At 48.4% G+C, this 20,707-nt stretch overlaps 1 protein-coding gene and 1 long non-coding RNA gene across 4 annotated transcripts in view; both read right to left on the bottom strand.

Annotated features, from left to right (window-relative positions):
• Positions 1–6: 6 nt before the first annotated feature.
• Positions 7–20,707, bottom strand: part of LOC127918933 (cyclic AMP-responsive element-binding protein 5-like) — a 96,015-nt gene continuing 75,314 nt past the window's right edge. For all 3 annotated transcript variants that reach the window (XM_052502207.1, XM_052502205.1, XM_052502206.1), the window contains exon 8: positions 7–1,026. In XM_052502207.1, the coding sequence (XP_052358167.1) occupies positions 574–1,026 (453 nt within the window). In that variant the 3' untranslated portion in view covers positions 7–573. The remainder of the gene's footprint in view (positions 1,027–20,707) is intronic.
• LOC127918934 (uncharacterized) lies at positions 11,818–13,362 on the bottom strand. The gene is made up of 4 exons (XR_008101414.1): positions 12,686–13,362; positions 12,533–12,560; positions 12,046–12,287; positions 11,818–11,838 (listed from the first exon to the last, which is right to left on the bottom strand). It is a non-coding gene; the product is annotated as an uncharacterized LOC127918934 (long non-coding RNA).

Raw genomic sequence — 20,707 nt, 5'->3', positions numbered from 1 at the left:
GACTGAAGCCCAGTATATATGTTATGGCAACCTAACAGATTAAAGGCCTAAACTCCCCACATGAGTGTGTGTGAGGTATTTAAGTTTAAGGGTGAAGCTCTGGAGTCCTGTTTCCAAACAAGCCCTGAGGATCCTTTACGCCGGCAGTTTACAACCTCCAACTGACCCTCCTGACCGCTGAGACTGATCTGACCAACCTCAATGGAAAAACTGACCTTTGTGTCTGTTGCCAGGTAACTAACCTCTTCTTGGCAGTATGGCCACGGCCCACGGCTGAAGGAAAATGTGTCTGACCAGCCCCGGCGCTTTACAGTGAATTTGTAATGTAATTTCCTCTACTGCATTTAAACCAAACCACTAATGGCTGTCTGTCTACCAGACTGTTAAAGTGCAGGACTGAACTGTTCTGGTTTGGGTTAAAGTAGGTGCTTTTGGCTTCACATGTAGTTTTAGTAGGTACTTGACATGCTTTGGTTTTGTGACAAACCTTCATAAACCTCTGTCTATACATGAATGGTTCTGATATTTACCTTCCTCTACCTCTGGCTCCGGTACCTATGCTAGGGGAAAGAATCACTTGTGAGTGCTAACCTGTGAATGTGACCCTGGTCCAGAGTGAAGTGGAGGGTGGGGTGACGTCTGGTGTGAGTGTCCAGAGTGGAGGTGAGGCGGGGGTGAGGTCTGGTGTGGGTGTCCAGGGTGGAGGTGAGGTGGGGGTGAGGTCTGGTGTGGGTGCCCAGGGTGGAGGTGAGGCGGGTGGGAGTTGTGATGGGGGTTGTGGCCCTGTGGGTGGTGGTGTCCGCCCTGGCTGTGGCCGCTGTGGTGATGGTGGGGGTGGTGCTGGTAGGCGTGGCTGTGGGGCGGAGCAGGCAGGTGCTGGTGAGGGTGGGAGGGGTGAAGGTGGTGGTGGCCGCCCCCCTGCTCCTGCTGCTGCCGCGATGACATAATTTCCATCATGTGACCCATGCTGTTCATGTTGCCGTTGGCGATGGCTCCCGGGTGGTGTGCTAGCGCCGCCTTCAGCCTCTGTATGGAGAAGAACAACAACATGGCCATATTTCTATCATTCACTGGGATTAGGGACAGGAGTTCTTCCTGGTTACTATTCCAGACCATAGAGTTAAATGATTCATCTCTTTAGGCTTTGTCTGTTTGACAGTCTATCATTGAGTTAACTGGAAACGGTACTGTAGGTTATTTGAAAGTGTGTTGACTATTGACTGTGAGACGATACAATGCTGCATTCATCTTTATACTGTACATCCACATGTCACGGCTGAGGTACAAACCAGAGCTGAGCCTTGACAGCCCTCACCCTCTCTCTCTCTCTCTCTCTCTCTCTCTCTCTCTCTCTCTCTCTCTCTCTCTCTCTCTCTCTCTCTCTCTCTCTACTGCATTCTTACTCTCCGTCTCACTCTTTCGCTCGCTCGCTCCCTTCCCTCTGCCTTCCTCTCTCTCTATCCCTTTCTCTCAGTTTAGACAGTGATCTTGCTCTCTCTCTCCTTGTCCATCTCCATCCTTTCCTTTCTCCATCTCTCTCTCCATCTCTCTCTCCTATCCTCTCTCCAGGTCTAAAGGATGAGGGATCTGTCTGTCCGTCTGTCTGTCTGCATGCCTGCCCTGCCTGCCTGCCTGCCTGCCTGCCTGCCTGCCTGCCTGCCTGCCTGCCTGCCTGCCTGCCTGTCTGCCTGCTCTGTCCATCTGTCTGTCTGTCTGTCTGTCTGTCTGTCTGTCTGTCTGTCTGTTCGTTCTATGTTTACTCATGGGGGCAGGTTTGTTGCTTTAACCGTGTGGTCTACTTAAGACTGAGAGGCTCTGAGAACTGGCCAAGATCTGAGACCAGAGAGAGAGAGAGGGGACAGTGAAAGAGAGAGAGAGTGAGAGAGGGGAGACAGTGAGAGAGGCAGAGAGATGGGGGGAGAGAGAGAGGGCTTTTCAAGGTGCTCTTGTATTCCTGGTGTTTACCAGTCCCACCACACCACTCCTCAAGTGTCTGTTTGTTTGGGCAGACACTTAAAGAGACAACCCCCAAGGAAAGGGAAAAATCACCCACTCATATCCGAATACAAACATACAAGTTCCAAAACGTGTCTGCTGCACTCACTGCACGTCTGATCTGCTGAGAACTAACTTAGTCATAATAATTTTTTTTTGCACCTTTTCATTTTTCTGTTCCATTTGGGAGGAGGTTTTGGAATAACAGTGTGAGAGAGTGTTGAGTCTGGGACTGCCACTGTAATGACTGTAGTGGATTGGCCGGGGCTTCATTCTGAAAGGTGCTCACTTAACATAAAGAGGAACTGTACTGTAGCTTTACGGTAGTGTTAATGGGATTTTCATCATTGGCACAAAATCTATAAACTTACTAACTAAAATTGTCAATCCATTCAATTCAGTTTTGTCAGTCTTATGTTGCCTGCTAACTCTCAATCTCCTCTCTCTCCATCTCCTCTCTCTTCATCTCCTCTCTCTCCATCTCCTCTCTCTCTCGCTCCTGACTCTCTCTATCTCTCTCCATCTCCTGTCTCTCTCCATCTCCTCTCCATCTCCTCTCTCTCCATCTCCTCTCTCCATCTCTTCTCTCTCCATCTCCTCTCTCAATCTCCTCTCTCTCCATCTCCTCTCTCTCCATCTCCTCTCTCTCCATCTCCTCTCTCTTCATCTCCTCTCTCTCCATCTCCTCTCTCTCTCGCTCCTGACTCTCTCTATCTCCTCTCTCTCTCCATCTCCTGTCTCTCTCCATCTACTGTCTCTCCATCTCCTCTCTCTCCATCTCCTCTCTCTTCATCTCCTCTCTCTCCATCCTGACTCTCTCTCCATCTCCTCCATCTCCTGTCTCTCTCCATCTACTGTCTCTCCATCTCCTCTCTCTCCATCTCCTCTCTCCATCTCTTCTCTCTCCATCTCCTCTCTCTCTCTCTAGCTCCTGTCTCTCTCTATCTCATCTCTCTCTCCATCTACTGTATCTCTCCATCTCCTCTCTCTCCATCTCCATCTCCATCTCATGTCTCTCTCCATCTCCTCTCTCTCCATCTCCTGTCTCTCTCCATCTGTTTTCTCTCTCCAATGTCCATCTCTTCCTTTACCCCTCTCTCTCTCTCCCCTATCTCCCCCGTCTCAGTCAGTCCAGTCTGTCCATGCCTCCTCCAGGCCTCCTCCTCCAGGCCTCCTCCTCCAGGCCTTCTCCAGGCCTCCATGTCTCTTTAACAACCTTCACATTCATGATTCCCTGGGCCACCACGCCAGAGAGAGAGTGAGAGAGATAAAGAGCACATCAACCCTCTCCTCCTCCTCCTGCCTCCCACACCCCTCCCTTCCTCACTCCTCTCTCTCTCTCACCCTCCTTCAGGGGAACTCTAGCTGTCTCAGATGAAGGATTGATGCACGCAGCACACTCCACACGCCACAGTAACATCTTAGCAATGTGGAAAACAAAACAACAGTACCTCAGGTATTTGATGCACACAGCTGGCCTGCATAGTTTACGAGTGACAAGTATGGGCCATTCATCATATCTAGGTTGTCATGTACTGTAGCATCCCGTTCTATGGGACCAGTGAAACCATCAGCCTGTTAAGCCTGTTTCAGTCTGTTCCTGGCACAGCCATAGAGTTTATATCTGCCTGTCTGGCTCTCATCTCCTACTGAACGTACTAGGAACCACCTGGCAGCATCGGGATTTATATCAAAGGTTAACTAATGTCATGGTCCTCTTAGCAGTGTTTCCTATATTCATTGGATAGATCAGTGCTACCTGATATTACCTTCATAGATCCTACTGCTGTCATGGTTCCTGTTCTTCATATTACCTTCATAGATCCTACTGCTGTCATGGTTCCTGTTTCTCATATTACCTTCATAGATCCTACTGCTGTCATGGTTCCTGTTCTTCATATTACCTTCATAGATCCTACTGGTGTCATGGTTCCTGTTCTTCATATTACCTTCATAGATCCTACTGCTGTCATGGTTCCTGTTCTTCATATTACCTTCATAGATCATACTGCTGTCATGGTTCCTGTTCTTCATATTACCTTCATAGATCATACTGCTGTCATGGTTCCTGTTCTTCATATTACCTTCATAGATCCTACTGCTGTCATGGTTCCTGTTCTTCATATTACCTTCATAGATCCTACTGCTGTCATGGTTCCTGTTCTTCATATTACCTTCATAGATCCTACTGCTGTCATGGTTCCTGTTCTTCATATTACCTTCATAGATCCTACTGCTGTCATGGTTCCTGTTCTTCATATTACCTTCATAGATCCTACTGCTGTCATGGTTCCTGTTCTTCATATTACCTTCATAGGTCCTACTGCTGTCATGGTTCCTGTTCTGTTCCCAGAACCTTCAGAAGCTAAAGCAATCCTTTCCTCTCTATTATAAGTACTTTAACATCAGCACTAATATAACTATATATACACACACACACTCCAACACACACAACTCAACACTTCTCAGCAGGGCCGGCTCCAGTAGAATACACAAGGTGCAAGTTTGAAATGTGGTTGTGCATCAGCAATATTTATGTTGTTTTGTCAGCCACTGACAGTCACTCAATTATCCATGTCAACCACTTCCACCTCAGCCTCAACAACGCTTCTCACAGTCAGCGCCTGGCCTAGACTGGCCTGGACTGACCAGACTGGCCTAGACTGGCCTGGACTGGCTAGACTGGCCTAGACTGGCCTGGACTGGCCTGGCCTAGACTGGCCTGGACTGACCAGACTGGCCTAGACTGGCCTGGACCAGCCTAGACTGGCCTAGACTGGCCTGGCCTAGACTGGCCTGGACTGGCCAGACTGGCCTAGACTGGCTTGGACTGGCTAGACTGGCCTGGACCGGCCTAGACTGGCCTAGCCTGGCCTGGACTTGCCTAGACTGGCCTAGACTGGCCTAGTGTCCTGGAATGGCCTAGACTGGCCTAGACTGGACTGGCCTAGACTGGCCTAGACTGGCCTGGACTGGCCTACACTGGCCTAGACTGGCCTGGTCTGGCTTAGACTGGCCTGGACTGGCCTACACTGGCCTAGACTGGCCTGGTCTGGCTTAGACTGGCCTAGACTACAACACAGGGGTTAACATACCACAGAAACCAGACTACAGAACAGTGACTTAGATCAGATCTGTCTAGACTACAACACAGTGGGTTAGATCAGGTCTGTCTAGACTACAGCACAGTGGGTTAGATCAGACCTGTCTAGACTACAGCACAGTGGGTTAGATGCGGTCTGTCTAGACTACAACACAGTGGGTTAGATCAGACCTGTCTAGACTACAGCACAGTGGGTTAGATCAGGTCAGTCTGTCTGCAGCATAGTGGGTTAGATCAGGTCTGTCTAGACTACAACACAGTGGGTTAGATCAGGTCTGTCTAGACTACAGCACAGTGGGTTAGATCAGACCTGTCTAGACTACAGCACAGTGGGTTAGATCAGATCTGTCTAGACTACAGCACAGTGGGTTAGATCAGATCTGTCTAGACTACAACACAGTGGGTTAGATCAGACCTGTCTAGAGTACAGCACAGTGGGTTAGATCAGACCTGTCTAGACTACAGCACAGTGGGTTAGATCAGGTCTGTCTAGACTACAGCACAGTGGGTTAGGTCAGACCTGTCTAGACTACAGCACAGTGGGTTAGATCAGGTCTGTCTGTCTGCAGCACAGTGGGTTAGATCAGACCTGTATAGACTACAACACAGTGGATTAGATCAGGTCTGTCTGTCTGCAGCACAGTGGGTTAGATCAGGTCTGTCTGTTTGCAGCACAGTGGGTTAGATCAGGTCTGTCTGTCTGTAGCACAGTGGATTAGATCAGACCTGTCTAGACTACAGCACAGTGGGTTAGATCAGGTCTGTCTGTCTGCAGCACAGTGGGTTAGATCAGACCTGTCTAGACTACAGCACAGTGGGTTAGATCAGGTCTGTCTGTCTGCAGTACAGTGGGTTAGATCGGGTTAGATCAGGTCTGTCTGTCTGCAGCTCAGTGGGTTAGATCAGGTCTGTCTGTCTGCAGCACAGTGGGTTAGATCATACCTGTCTAGACTACAGCACAGTGGGTTAGATCAGGTCTGTCTGCAACACAGTGGGTTAGATCAGACCTGTCTAGACTACAGCACAGTGGATTAGATTAGGTCTGTCTGTCTGCAGTACAGTGGGTTAGATCAGACCTGTATAGACTACAGCACAGTGGGTTAGATCAGGTCTGTCTGTCTGCAGCACAGTGGATTAGATCAGGTCTGTCTAGACTACAGCACAGTGGGTTAGATCAGGTCTGTCTGTCTGCAGCACAGTGGGTTAGATCAGACCTGTATAGACTACAACACAGTGGGTTAGATCAGGTCTGTCTGTCTGCAGCACAGTGGGTTAGATCAGACCTGTATAGACTACAACACAGTGGGTTAGATCAGGTCTGTCTGTCTGCAGTACAGTGGGTTAGATCAGACCTGTATAGACTATAGCACAGTGGGTTAGATCAGACCTGTATAGACTACAGCACAGTGGGTTAGATCAGACCTGTATAGACTACAACACAGTGGGTTAGATCAGGTCTGTCTGTCTGCAACACAGTGGGTTAGATCAGACCTGTCTAGACTACAGCACAGTGGATTAGATCAGGTCTGTCTGTCTGCAGCACAGTGGGTTAGATCAGACCTGTATAGACTACAACACAGTGGGTTAGATCAGGTCTGTCTGTCTGCAACACAGTGGGTTAGATCAGACCTGTCTAGACTACAGCACAGTGGATTAGATCAGGTCTGTCTGTCTGCAGCACAGTGGGTTAGATCAGACCTGTATAGACTACAGCACAGTGGGTTAGATCAGGTCTGTATAGACTACAGCACAGTGGGTTAGATCAGGTCTGTATAGACTACAACACAGTGGGTAAGATCAGACCTGTATAGACTACAGCACAGTGGGTTAGATCAGACCTGTATAGACTACAGCACAGTGGGTTAGATCAGGTCTGTCTGTCTGCAGCACAGTGGGTTAGATCAGACCTGTATAGACTACAGCACAGTGGGTTAGATCAGGTCTGTCTGTCTGCAGCACAGTGGGTTAGATCAGACCTGTATAGACTACAGCACAGTGGATTAGATCAGGTCTGTCTGTCTGCAGCACAGTGGGTTAGATCAGACCTGTATAGACTACAACACAGTGGATTAGATCAGGTCTGTCTGTCTGCAGCTGTATACAGACTCAGAGGGTCGGTTATACCAGGCTGCAGCACCAGGGGGTGGAGAATACTGGAGTCCAATGGTGGGTCTGTCTGTCTGTCTGTCCGTCCGTCCGTCCGTCCCTCCCTCCCTCCCTCCCTCCCTCCCTCCCTCCCTCAGCTCTGTGAGAGTTGGTAAAATGGAAGTGTGAGGGAAGCAATCAATCACATAACTGGTTTGTGAAAAAAAAGCAAGCACCAAAACCAATGGTGATTCTGGCCACTGTATCTGTTGCTTATAACAAAGCATCATTCGATGTGTATTTACTGTCTAGACCCCCTTACTAAATGTACACTACACCTAACAGATAAAAAGCAGTCTGATACCACATCACTAATATTCCCCAGACTGCTGACATGGACACCTTCCATGTGGCTCTACTATCTGAGGAAGTCATCTTACCCTGACAGGCCACCATAACACCTTCCCATTCAGCCTTCAACCTGTCAATCAACACCCAGACCTGGGGCCCCTCCCCTGCGATAGCGGGAACCAATCAGGCTGGGCAGCTGTCCGCCTATCTTCCACCACTCAATCATAGCAGCCAATCTCATGTCCTGAGCCACGTTCCCACAGAGGCCAGAGCAGAGACCCAGGCAGTGGAATGTGACTGCCCCATCCACCACTGTCTGCTCCGCACTGCACTGCAGACCCACTAATGTGCCTGTCTGGGGCTGGGGGAAGGGGTATAGGGCTGGGAGGTGAGGCTGGGGCTGTGGCTGGAGTTGGGGCTGATGTTGCCTGGCTCCATGCCAGCCAAACGTCAGGGGAGTGGGGGATAGAGGGGTGGAGGGAGAAGAGGCGGGGGAGTGGATAGCTTCCAGTCTCCCCTCCACTCACACAGAGAGAGAGAGTCAGCCTGGCCTCGGGGCCCAGCAAAGTGCTCATTTATCAGCCCTGTATTGTGAGAGGAGTCCAGCTGGCAGGGCCGCCTCTACTATCTATCTGGCTTTTAACTGAATTAACCTCCATCAGGAGGAGAGGCCTCCCGAACAGCACCAAATAGTATATTTATAGTACACGAGGGCCCAAGTCACAATAAGTGCACTCTAAAGGAATAGGGTGCCATCTGGGATGCAGGTCCAGTGTGTCACAGTCAGGCAGCGTACTATAGCGAGTAGAGTCCGCTCTCAAGGTTAAAACACAATGCGAGCTACACCCGACACACACAGCCCGTAACCATAACAACAGACACACTCACGACAGAGAGAGTTGAACTCACGGAACTCATAATCAAGCAGTACATTGTACCAGCCACAGCTGAGACTAGCCACACAGCAGAGAAGAGAAGCACTGATGGAGGTACGTAACAATGGACTACACCTACGATACAGTCAGTCTGAGATGTAGTTCTACAACACAAAACGTTCCACTGCACACGACACTACTAAACAACGGTCTGTAGGATTCAAAAACAAAGCATCTAAGAGAACCAGGCAGGGATCTGTGAACCAGGCAGGGATCTGTGAACCAGGCAGGGATCTGTGAACCAGGCAGGGATCTGTAAACCAGGCAGGGATCTGTGAACCAGGCAGGGATCTGTGAACCAGGCAGGGATCTGTGAACCAGGCTGTGAGGGGGATCTGTGAACCAGGCAGGGATCTGTGAACCAGGCAGGGATCTGTAAACCAGGCAGGGATCTGTAAACCAGGCAGGGATCTGTGAACCAGGCAGGGATCTGTGAACCTGGAACCAAATCAACCTGTCATGTATTGCAGCAAACAAAGCAACTCTGTCGCAAACGAGAAGAGAGAGAGAAATATAGAGATAGAGAGAGAAATATAGATAGAGAGAGATGAAGATAAAGAGAGAGAGAGAGAGAGAGAGAGAGAGAGATGAAGATAAAGAGAGAGAAATATATAGAGAGAGGAAGATAAATAGAGAGAAATATAGAGATAGAGAGATGAAGATGAAGAGAGAAAGATATAGAAAGAGAGATGAAGATAAAGAGAGAGAGAGAGAGATGAAGATAAAGAGAGAGAAAGAGAGAGAGAGAGAAAGAGAGAGAAATATATAGAGAGAGGAAGATAAAGAGAGAGAAATATAGAGATGAAGAGAGAAAGATATAGAAAGAGAGAAATATAGAGATAGAGAGAGATGAAGATAAGATATAGAAATATAGAGAGAGATGAAGACAAAGAGAGAGAAGGAGAGATAAAGATTCCCTCACCGTGATACAGGCCAGGTTCCCACTCTTCTACTCGCTGGTTTCATCTGACACAACTGAATGACTTGGCTCAAACTGTCCCAGATCTAACTCAGCTCCACTAAGCTGAGCCCAAACTTATGGCCCTGGCAGGCTGCATTCGGACCCACAGTGACGCAAATGAACAGACCGACGGGCCTTCCACGGTGATGATCATCAGCAGGCTTGTGGTTACGTCCCAAATGGCACACTATTGCCTATATAGTGCATTACTTTTGACCAGAGCCCCATAGACCCTGGTCAAAAGTAGTGCACTGTAAAGGGAATAGGGTGCCATTGGGGACGTAACCACTGTCTCTCCCAAACCCCTTCATCATGACCTCTAATGTACTTTAACACATGGTTGTGTTTGGCTCAGACTGTGCTCATCACCCAGACTTAACCACCACCTGCATTAACCTGTAATAACACACACACACTGGTTTCTCTCTCTCCCCGCGGCTACATGTAGTCAGGCCACAGAACAGTCATTATGTCAGTGCAGGTGTTGGCCTGTAGTGTTGGTAGTAGGTGTTCTGACAGCGGAGGATGGTACACAGTGTGGAGGAAGAGGACAACAGTCTGGTGTTTAGATGTACCAACCCCGTCTCAACCTATCAGCCATATAATACAGCAACAGAAAGAGCTGGTAAGATGGAAAAGTAATGATATAACTAACGATATAATCCCCATTTATGAGGAGGGAGAATATAGACAGTAGTAATGACACAGGTTGTCAAGGTTCATTTGTCTTTTACCATTCAATGTTCCACGTTGATAAAATGCTGCCACACAGATTAAACATAAAAGCCCAGCTACTGGACTGAAGATGCTTTCTCCCGGAGGGAAGAAGCCATTTACTGTCTGACGTCTAAACCCTGACCTCTGACCTCTTGACCTCCTGTATCAACCCCCCTCATTAATGTGGTGTCATTAATGATATTTATTAATGCTGTCTTCCTATTTGACACCAGCTCAGTGGCCCGGTGTGACTGATGTCCGTGTGAGTGCTCTGGCCATGTCTGAACAGCCACTCAGGTTTCCCCTGTTCCCGCCCTGGCCTGGCCATATGACTTCATCACTATTAACCCCGAGAGGAGAACGCCAGAGAGGGGAAGAACAGGGACGAGTGGGAAGAGATGGAGCCTGAGCCGGGATGAGTCAATCAAACCAGATCAGGTCAGGGGGACACACTTTCATTCCTCTTAAGAGTGGAGCAGAGGGCTCCCTGGGGACCTGAGGCCCTTTGGAGTCGCCCGAGTCATCACTAGTTAGGGAACATTGAACCTAACCTAACCAGGCCTGTATGTGGAGTTACAGAACATTCAACCTAATCTAACCAGGCCTGTATGTGGGGTTACAGAACATTGAACCTAATCTAACCAGGCCTGTATGCGGAGTTACAGAACATTCAACCTAATCTAACCAGGCCTGTATGTGGAGTTACAGAACATTGAACCTAATCTAACCAGGCCTGTATGTGGAGTTACAGAACATTCAACCTAATCTAACCAGGCCTGTATGTGGAGTTACAGAACATTCAACCTAATCTAACCAGGCCTGTATGTGGAGTTACAGAACATTCAACCTAATCTAACCAGGCCTGTATGTGGAGTTACAGAACATTCAACCTAATCTAACCAGGCCTGTATGTGGGGAACATTTACAGAACATTCAACCTAATCTAACCAGGCCTGTATGTGGGGTTACAGAACATTGAACCTAATCTAACCTGTATGTGGAGTTACAGAACATTCAACCCAGGCCTAATCTAACCAGGCCTGTATGTGGGTTACAGAACATTGAACCTAATCTAACCTGTATGTGGAGTTACAGAACATTGAACCTAATCTAACCAGGCCTGTATGTAACCAGGCCTGTATGTGGGTTACAGAACATTGAACCTAATCTAACCTGTATGTGGAGTTACAGAACATTTAACCTAATCTAACCAGGCCTGTATGTGGGGTTACAGAACATTGAACCTAATCTAACCAGGCCTGTATGTGGGGTTAAAGAACATTGAACCTAATCAGGCCTGTATGTGGAGTTACAGAACATTCAACCTAATCTAACCAGGCCTGTATGTGGGGTTACAGAATATTGAACCTAATCTAACCAGGCCTGTAATGTGGGGTTAAAGAACATTGAACCTAATCAGGCCTGTATGTGGAGTTACAGAACATTGAACCTAATCTAACATGTATGTGGGGTTACAGAATATTGAACCTAATCTAACCAGGCCTGTATGTGGGGTTACAGAATATTGAACCTAATCTAACCAGGCCTGTATGTGGGGTTACAGAACATTGAACCTAATCTAACCAGGCCTGTATGTGGAGTTACAGAACATTGAACCTAATCTAACCAGGCCTGTATGTGGAGTTACAGAACATTGAACCTAATCTAACCAGGCCTGTATGTGGAGTTATCTAACCAGGCCTGTATGTGGGTTACAGAACATTGAACCTAATCTAACCAGGCCTGTATGTGGGGTTACAGAACAGAACCTAATCTGAACCTAATCTAACCAGGCCTGTATGTGGAGGTTACAGAACATTGAACCTAATCTAACCAGGCCTGTATGTGGAGTTACAGAACATTGAACCTAATCTAACCAGGCCTGTATGTGGAGTTACAGAACATTCAACCTAATCTAACCAGGCCTGTATGTGGGGTTACAGAACATTGAACCTAATCTAACCAGGCCTGTATGTGGAGTTACAGAACATTGAACCTAATCTAACCAGGCCTGTATGTGGAGTTACAGAACATTGAACCTAATCTAACCAGGCCTGTATGTGGAGTTACAGAACATTGAACCTAATCTAACCAGGCCTGTATGTGGAGTTACAGAACATTGAACCTAACCTAACCAGGCCTGTATGTGGGGTTACAGAACATTGAACCTAACCTAACCAGGCCTGTATGTGGGGTTACAGAACATTGAACCTAATCTAACCCTGTATGTGGAGTTACAGAACATTGAACCTAATCTAACCAGGCCTGTATGTGGGGTTACAGAACATTGAACCTAATCTAACCCTGTATGTGGAGTTACAGAACATTGAACCTAATCTAACCAGGCCTGTATGTGGGGTTACAGAACATTGAACCTAATCTAACCTGTATGTGGAGTTACAGAACATTGAACCTAATCTAACCAGGCCTGTATGTGGGGTTACAGAACATTGAACCTAATCTAACCTGTATGTGGAGGTTACAGAACATTGAACCTAATCTAACCAGGCCTGTATGTGGGGTTACAGAACATTGAACCTAATCTAACCAGGCCTGTATGTGGGGTTACAGAACATTCAACCTAATCTAACCAGGCCTGTATGTGGGGTTACAGAACATTGAACCTAATCTAACCTGTATGTGGGGTTACAGAACATTGAACCTAATCTAACCTGTATGTGGGGTTACAGAACATTGAACCTAATCTAACCAGGCCTGTATGTGGGGTTACAGAACATTGAACCTAATCTAACCAGGCCTGTATGTGGGGTTACAGAACATTGAACCTAACCTAACCAGGCCTGTATGTGGAGTTACAGAACATTCAACCTAATCTAACCAGGCCTGTATGTGGAGTTACAGAACATTGAACCTAATCTAATCAGGCCTGTATGTGGTGTCATATGTGGGGTCATATGTTTATTATCCTGGGCTTTAAATGGACAGAGAAGAGAGTGAACAGCTATATTAAAACCCTGGTTTGTTTCAATACCCTGCGTCAGTCTCTTCTCGTCAGACATGTTCAGCCAGCTAGTGTGTTTACTCTGTACTGTACTTCTGCTAACAGGATTTATAATGAGGTTACACATCTTAACTTTCCTGGTAACAATCTTTGTGGGCCCAGACCCTTCTAACTCTCCTCCCCCAGCCCCTAAAAACCACAGCATGGGATCCCTGTCTGCGGCAGCTATAGAAGGGAGGGAGAGAGTGTCAGTGAGCCCCTGTGCCATAAATGTAGAGGGTATAATTCCTCCACCAACACCTCCTCAACCTCCCCCACCCTCCCCAAACACCTCCTCAACCTCCCCCACCCCTCCCCAACACATCCTCAACCTCCCCCCCCCTCCCCACCCCTCCCCAACACATCCTCAACCTCCCCTCCCCCCACCCTCCCCAAACACCTCCTCAACCTCCCCCACCCCTCCCTCCCCACCCCTCCCCAACACCCCCCCAACCTCCCCCACCCCACCCCCCCAACACCTCCTCAACCTCCCCCACCCCTCCCCCAACACATCCTCACCCCCCCACCCCTCCCCAACACCTCCTCAACCTCCCCCCCCACCCCCAACACCCCTCAACCTCCCCCAACACCCCCTCCCCCCCCTCCCCAACACCTCCTCAACCTCCCCACCTCCTCAACCTCCCCACCACCCCAACACCCCCACAACACCTCCTCCCCCTCACCCCTCCCCCAACACCTCCTCAACCTACCCCCCCCCCCTCAACACCTCCCCCAACACCTCAACCTCCGCCACCCCTCCCCAAACACCTCCTCAACCCCCCAACACTTCCTCAACCCCCCCCACCACCACCTCTACCCACCGATGCCTGCCTTCCATACCCACTATCCACTCCTCCATGTGTGCCCCCCCCATTAGCTCACTTTTATTACATTACCCACATTCCCCAGAGAGGCAGGAACCTCTCCCCCACTCCTCCCTCCACCTCTCCTGTACCCCCTCTCTGCTAAACTGATTTCTTCTGGGACTACAGGAGGACGACAGGCAGCCTGGTGGAAAGTAGTGGGAGTCTCTCTGTACTGTAACTAGAGTCACTCCTTCTTTCCCTTCCCCCACTGGGCCGAGCCGAGCACAGCCTCCCTGTGGCCCCAGAGGAGGGAGGGAGGGGAGAGAGAGAGATGGACAGATGGAGGAAGATGGGCTGTTCTGTTCTGCCAGGCCCAGACGACCCCGGTATGTTGCAGTGCTGTTCATACGTAGCCACATTGGTGCGCAGGGCAGGCAGTGAGATGCACACACACCTACAGTGGAGGCTACCCCCCCCACACACACACACACACACACAAACACACAGCAGGCTAAACATACACTTGGCAGCCTCTCTCTCTCTTTCCTCCCTGTCAGTCTAATGGATTGGCCTTTCTGCCTCCAGACTCTACATCCCCACCGGTTCCTCTTGTAAAGCAGGGCTCTGTGGACCAGCCGACAGGGTTATTACTACAAAACCCCAGCCTCTGGGGGGAGAGGGGCAGAGGAAGACAGACAGACAAGGAGAGAGAGCTAGAGAGAGGGGGGGGCGAGCAAGAGAGAGATAGAGGGGGGAAGCGGGGGCGAGCTAGAGAGAGATAGAGACATATGCTCACAGGAGCACAGTCAGGAACAAAGTGCCTGGACTAATCTAATGTTAGAGTCAAATTGAAACAAAAGGCACCTTGCTGAGGCTATTTCAGATAGAAAGTAGAAGGAATGTGGAAAGTAGTGCTTCCAAAATCATTCATTTGAATCATAAATTGAAATATTTATTTGACAGTTTGTATTAATAGACTCTGATAAAGTTTCTGTGTATTGGACATATAGTGAACAAAAATATAGACGCAACATGCTACAATTTCAAAGATCTTACTGAGTTACAGTTTATATAAGGAAATCAGTCTATTCATCAGGCCCTAATCTATAGATTTCACATGACTGGAAGTACATATGTGCACCTGTTGGCCACAGCCACCTTAAAAAAGGTTCCTGGTATCTAATTGGTAGTTACAGTCTTGTCTCATCACTGCAACTCCCGTACGGACTCGGGAGAGGCGAAGGTCAAGAGCCGTGCGTCCTCCGAAACACGACCCAACCAAGCCGACACAGCGCCCACTTAACCCGGAAGCCAGCCGCACCAATGTGTCGGAGGAAACTCTGTGCACCTGGCGACCGTGTCAGTGTGCACTGCGCCCGGCCCACCACAGGAGTCGCTAGTGAGTGATGGGACAAGGACATCCCTGCCGGTCAAACCCTCCCCTAATCCGGACGACGCTGGGCGATTTATGTGCCGCCTCATGGGTCTCCTGGTCGCGGCCGGCTGCGACAGAGCCTGGACTCGAACCCAGAATCTCTAGTGGCACAGCTAGCACTGCGATGCAGAGCCTTAGACCACTGCCCTACTCGGGAGGCCCCTATAATTGACTTCTAATTGTGTTTTCCTTCAGAATGTGTTTCTCTTGTCATTATGAACTAACATGTCACATGCTACATTTAGCTGTAGCATTTACTCTAACATTGGGAACCAAACCTGACAGAGTGGAGAGAGAGGTGACTTGGAGAGAGCTGACACCCACAGCCATGAGGAAGTGATGTCACTGAGGCCACAAAATGACAATACGTTAACAGGCAATGAATGTCATGGGAAATAGGAAGTCTGTACTCATGACTGAATCTATGACACTATGTAAGAAATGTTAACAGGCAATAAATCTCATGGGAAATAGGAAGTCTGTACTCATGACTGAATCTATGACACTATGTAAGAAATGTTAACAGGAAGGGGTGTGGTTGACATTGATGTGTTCACAGTTGTTGTACTTAGAAAACTGTAGATGAGGAACTGGTCAGAGAGGTTACATAAAGTGTTAGCCATCTCCCCATCTGGTGTTGGCTGGCCGGCTGGCTGGTTTACCCTGGCCTAGCCCTGCCGGAGGGGAGAGAGCCCTGGAGGCTAGTCCTGTCCCATTCACAGGCCCTGAACCGTACCCTGAAGGCCTTCACACATACGCCTCCCATCAGCCTCCCATCAGCACAGCTAAAACAACACGCAGTCACCCAGAGACAAATACAGCAGACACACTGCTCCGCCCCTGCCCTCTGTTCCTCTGTCCCTCTCCCACACACACACACATGTTCACGCGTGAAAAAACACACACACGCACACAGAGGGGAACTCACAAGTAGAAAAGAGATGTTTTGAGCCATATTCCTATGCTTGTGAATGTGACTGTGGTCCATGGTTGTGGGTGGGTCGTGACCCTACTCTGAGCCCCTGGTGTGGGCACCATGGTGGAAGGAGACACTCACCTCTCTAACTCCCTCCCTCTATCTCTCCCTTCCTTGTCAGGCCTCACCACAGATAAGCTGGCAGACACACACACTGTTAGTGTTTTCACCCTTCACCCTACACCCTCACCAAGCTCACATTTTCTGAGAAACTGTCTGTGGATAAATACTGCCGTTTGACAATATGTAGAAGGATGCTAGTTGACCTGTAAGTCTCTGTATCCCTGTTAGTTCTCCTCCGTTATGCCTCACTTTACCCTGTACAGACACACTGCAAGAGGCACTGTTTGTCTCAACACACACACACAGTGCAAAAGCACGCTCACGACACACACAAACAAAGCACACTCGCTCACACACAGGCACAGTTTAACCCTACACACTAGCAGTCAGTCCGTTGTGACAGAACGGCTGCAGCAGTAGAGCTCACGTTCAGTTGTGTCCTTGGCTCACAGTCCCTCTCTCTCCAATGACATCACCCCCTGACAATGCCACCATTCATACAGATGTTGCTTTCAAAACCTGGAGATACACTCCTATTGTCTGCTGCTGAAATTCTTCTATAACACAACCCATGGTCTAGCCAGAGGTGCTCTCTCTCTCTCTCTCTCTCTCTCTCTCTCTCTCTCTCTCTCTCTCTCTCTCGCCTGTCTGTCTGTCTGTCTGTCTGTCTGTCTGTTTCTCTCTCACATTTTCTAACTCTCCATCTTTCTCTCTCGCTCTCATACCATTTAATGGTGTAAGTAGTTACAAATGATTTGACACAGTTAATCACTCAACATGGAGTGAAGGTGACTTCACAGTTAATCACTCAACATGGAGTGAAGGTGGAAATCTCCTCTTCTTTCTTGACCTCATTGAACAACTCTGTAAATATGACTCTCTCGTACACTTGGTATTTCTGACCGACATATTTGATGTATTTTGCAGAATTCAGTACAAGTATTTCAATGGTCAAATACAACTATAGTTTGATCGGGTTTTAAAACAATATACAAGTTTAGTAGGATCATACAACTAAAACTGTGTGGATGAAGAGTTGAGGTGAAAAAAATCCATCGGCTCAAACTCCAACTCTTGCATCAGGATGGCTGTGATGGCTGTGATGGCTGTGGTGGCTGTGATGGCTGTGATGGCTGTGGTGGCTGTGATGGCTGTGATGGCTGTGGTGGCTGTGATGGCTGTGATGGCTGTGATGGCTGGTCTCAGTGCATATTATGAACTGTTTCTTTAAGAGAAACTGCCTTTTTTCCCTCCTCAAGTAAAAAGGAGTACATTTAGAGCGTGCCAAGAATGATGTCATGGGCCCATCCAGTGCCAGGTCCGTGGCCAACAGAGCTGCAGTGTAGGAACATATAGTATTGTTTACCTCATAAGAAACTCAGCACCAAGCCTGACGCTTAGTGACACATTTATTGTCCCTAGTAACAATGTAAACAATAGATAATTACCCAGATAATAAATAACACATCTTTATACACGAGCTGCAGCTCAGAAGCAGAGCTTTTTAAATCTGTCCGCATTTTTCTAAACCAACTGAATGGCAGAGAGAAAGGAACAGGTGAGCACAGCTTCACATTCAACAGATATGAAACCCACGGTCGGAGACTCTACACCACTTTCAACAGATATGAAACCCACGGTCGGAGACTCTACACCACATTCAACAGATATGAAACCCACGGTCGGAGACTCTACACCACTTTCAACAGATATGAAACCCACGGTCGGAGACTCTACACCACTTTCAACAGGTATGAAACCCACGGTCGGAGACTCTACACCACTTTCAACAGATATGAAACCCACGGTCGGAGACTCTACACCACTTTCAACAGATATGAAACCCACGGTCGGAGACTCTACACCACTTTCAACAGATATGAAACCCACGGTCGGAGACTCTACACCACTTTCAACAGATATGAAACCCACGGTCGGAGACTCTACACCACATTCAACAGATATGAAACCCACGGTCGGAGACTCTACACCACTTTCAACAGATATGAAACCCACGGTCGGAGACTCTACACCACTTTCAACAGATATGAAACCCACGGTCGGAGACTCTACACCACTTTCAACAGATATGAAACCCACGGTCGGAGACTCTACACCACTTTCAACAGATATGAAACCCACGGTCGGAGACTCTACACCACTTTCAACAGATATGAAACCCACGGTCGGAGACTCTACACCACTTTCAACAGATATGAAACCCACGGTCGGAGACTCTACACCACATTCAACAGATATGAAACCCACGGTCGGAGACTCTACACCACTTTCAACAGATATGAAACCACTTTCACAGGTCGGAGACTCTACACCACTTTCAACAGATATGAAACCCACGGTCGGAGACTCTACACCACTTTCAACAGATATGAAACCTACGGTCGGAGACTCTACACCACTTTCAACAGATATGAAACCCACGGTCGGAGACTCTACACCACTTTCAACAGATATGAAACCCACGGTCGGAGACTCTACACCACATTCAACAGATACGAAACCCACGGTCGGAGACTCTACACCACTTTCAACAGAGACGAAACCCACGGTCGGAGACTCTACACCACTTTCAACAGATACGAAACCCACGGTCGGAGACTCTACACCACTTTCAACAGATACGAAACCCACGGTCGGAGACTCTACACCACTTTCAACAGATATGAAACCCACGGTCGGAGACTCTACACCACTTTCAACAGATATGAAACCCACGGTCGGAGACTCTACACCACTTTCAACAGATATGAAACCCACGGTCGGAGACTCTACACCACTTTCAACAGATATGAAACCCACGGTCGGAGACTCTACACCACTTTCAACAGATATGAAACCTACGGTCGGAGACTCTACACCACTTTCAACAGATATGAAACCCACGGTCGGAGACTCTACACCACTTTCAACAGATATGAAACCCACGGTCGGAGACTCTACACCACTTTCAACAGATATGAAACCCACGGTCGGAGACTCTACACCACTTTCAACAGATATGAAACCCACGGTCGGAGACTCTACACCACATTCAACAGATACGAAACCCACGGTCGGAGACTCTACACCACTTTCAACAGAGACGAAACCCACGGTCGGAGACTCTACACCACTTTCAACAGATACCCCACGGTCGGAGACTCTACACCACTTTCAACAGATATGAAACCCACGGTCGGAGACTCTACACCACTTTCAACAGATATGAAACCCACGGTCGGAGACTCTACACCACTTTCAACAGATATGAAACCCACGGTCGGAGACTCTACACCACTTTCAACAGATATGAAACCCACGGTCGGAGACTCTACACCACTTTCAACAGATATGAAACCTACGGTCGGAGACTCTACACCACTTTCAACAGATATGAAACCCACGGTCGGAGACTCTACACCACTTTCAACAGATATGAAACCCACGGTCGGAGACTCTACACCACATTCAACAGATATGAAACCCACGGTCGGAGACTCTACACCACTTTCAACAGATATGAAACCCACGGTCGGAGACTCTACACCACTTTCAACAGATACGAAACCCACGATCGGAGACTCTACACCACTTTCAACAGATATGAAACCCACAGTCGGAGACTCTACACCACTTTCAACAGATACGAAACCCACGGTCGGAGACTCTACACCACATTCAACAGATACGAAACCCACGGTCGGAGACTCTACACCACTTTCAACAGATACGAAACCCACAGTCGGAGACTCTACACCACTTTCAACAGATACGAAACCCACGGTCGGAGACTCTACACCACTTTCAACAGATATGAAACCCACGGTCGGAGACTCTACACCACTTTCAACAGATACGAAACCCACGGTCGGAGACTCTACACCACTTTCAACAGATACGAAACCCACGGTTGGAGACTCTACACCACTTTCAAATTGGAACCCGCTCACATTTCTGACTTATGTCCCGTGGTTGGCACACAGAGAGACATGGTGTGGAAGTTGATAAGGGCTTGTTGTGGCTCTTCCTGTCCACAGAAATGGAGAGAGAAAGACTTTCATCAAACAAACAATGACATCAAACCATCTAAAAAATAGACTTTCAGGAATAGAATACTGTGTTTCCACAAACACAAACACACACAGTGTGTGTGTCAGCTGCTACTGAGCGAGTGGTGCAGGGCTGGACTGAGATCAGGGCTGTGAGGGAGAGTGCTGGCTATAGCCTGCTGAGCTCTGGCTCCGAGTAGCGATATAATGCTTTGGCCTCTCTGTCTGTC

The sequence above is a fragment of the Oncorhynchus keta genome, unplaced genomic scaffold (genome assembly GCF_023373465.1).
Source record: "Oncorhynchus keta strain PuntledgeMale-10-30-2019 unplaced genomic scaffold, Oket_V2 Un_contig_15275_pilon_pilon, whole genome shotgun sequence".
NCBI lineage: Eukaryota > Metazoa > Chordata > Actinopteri > Salmoniformes > Salmonidae > Oncorhynchus > Oncorhynchus keta.
This window is presented reverse-complemented; position numbering and strand designations above follow the sequence as displayed.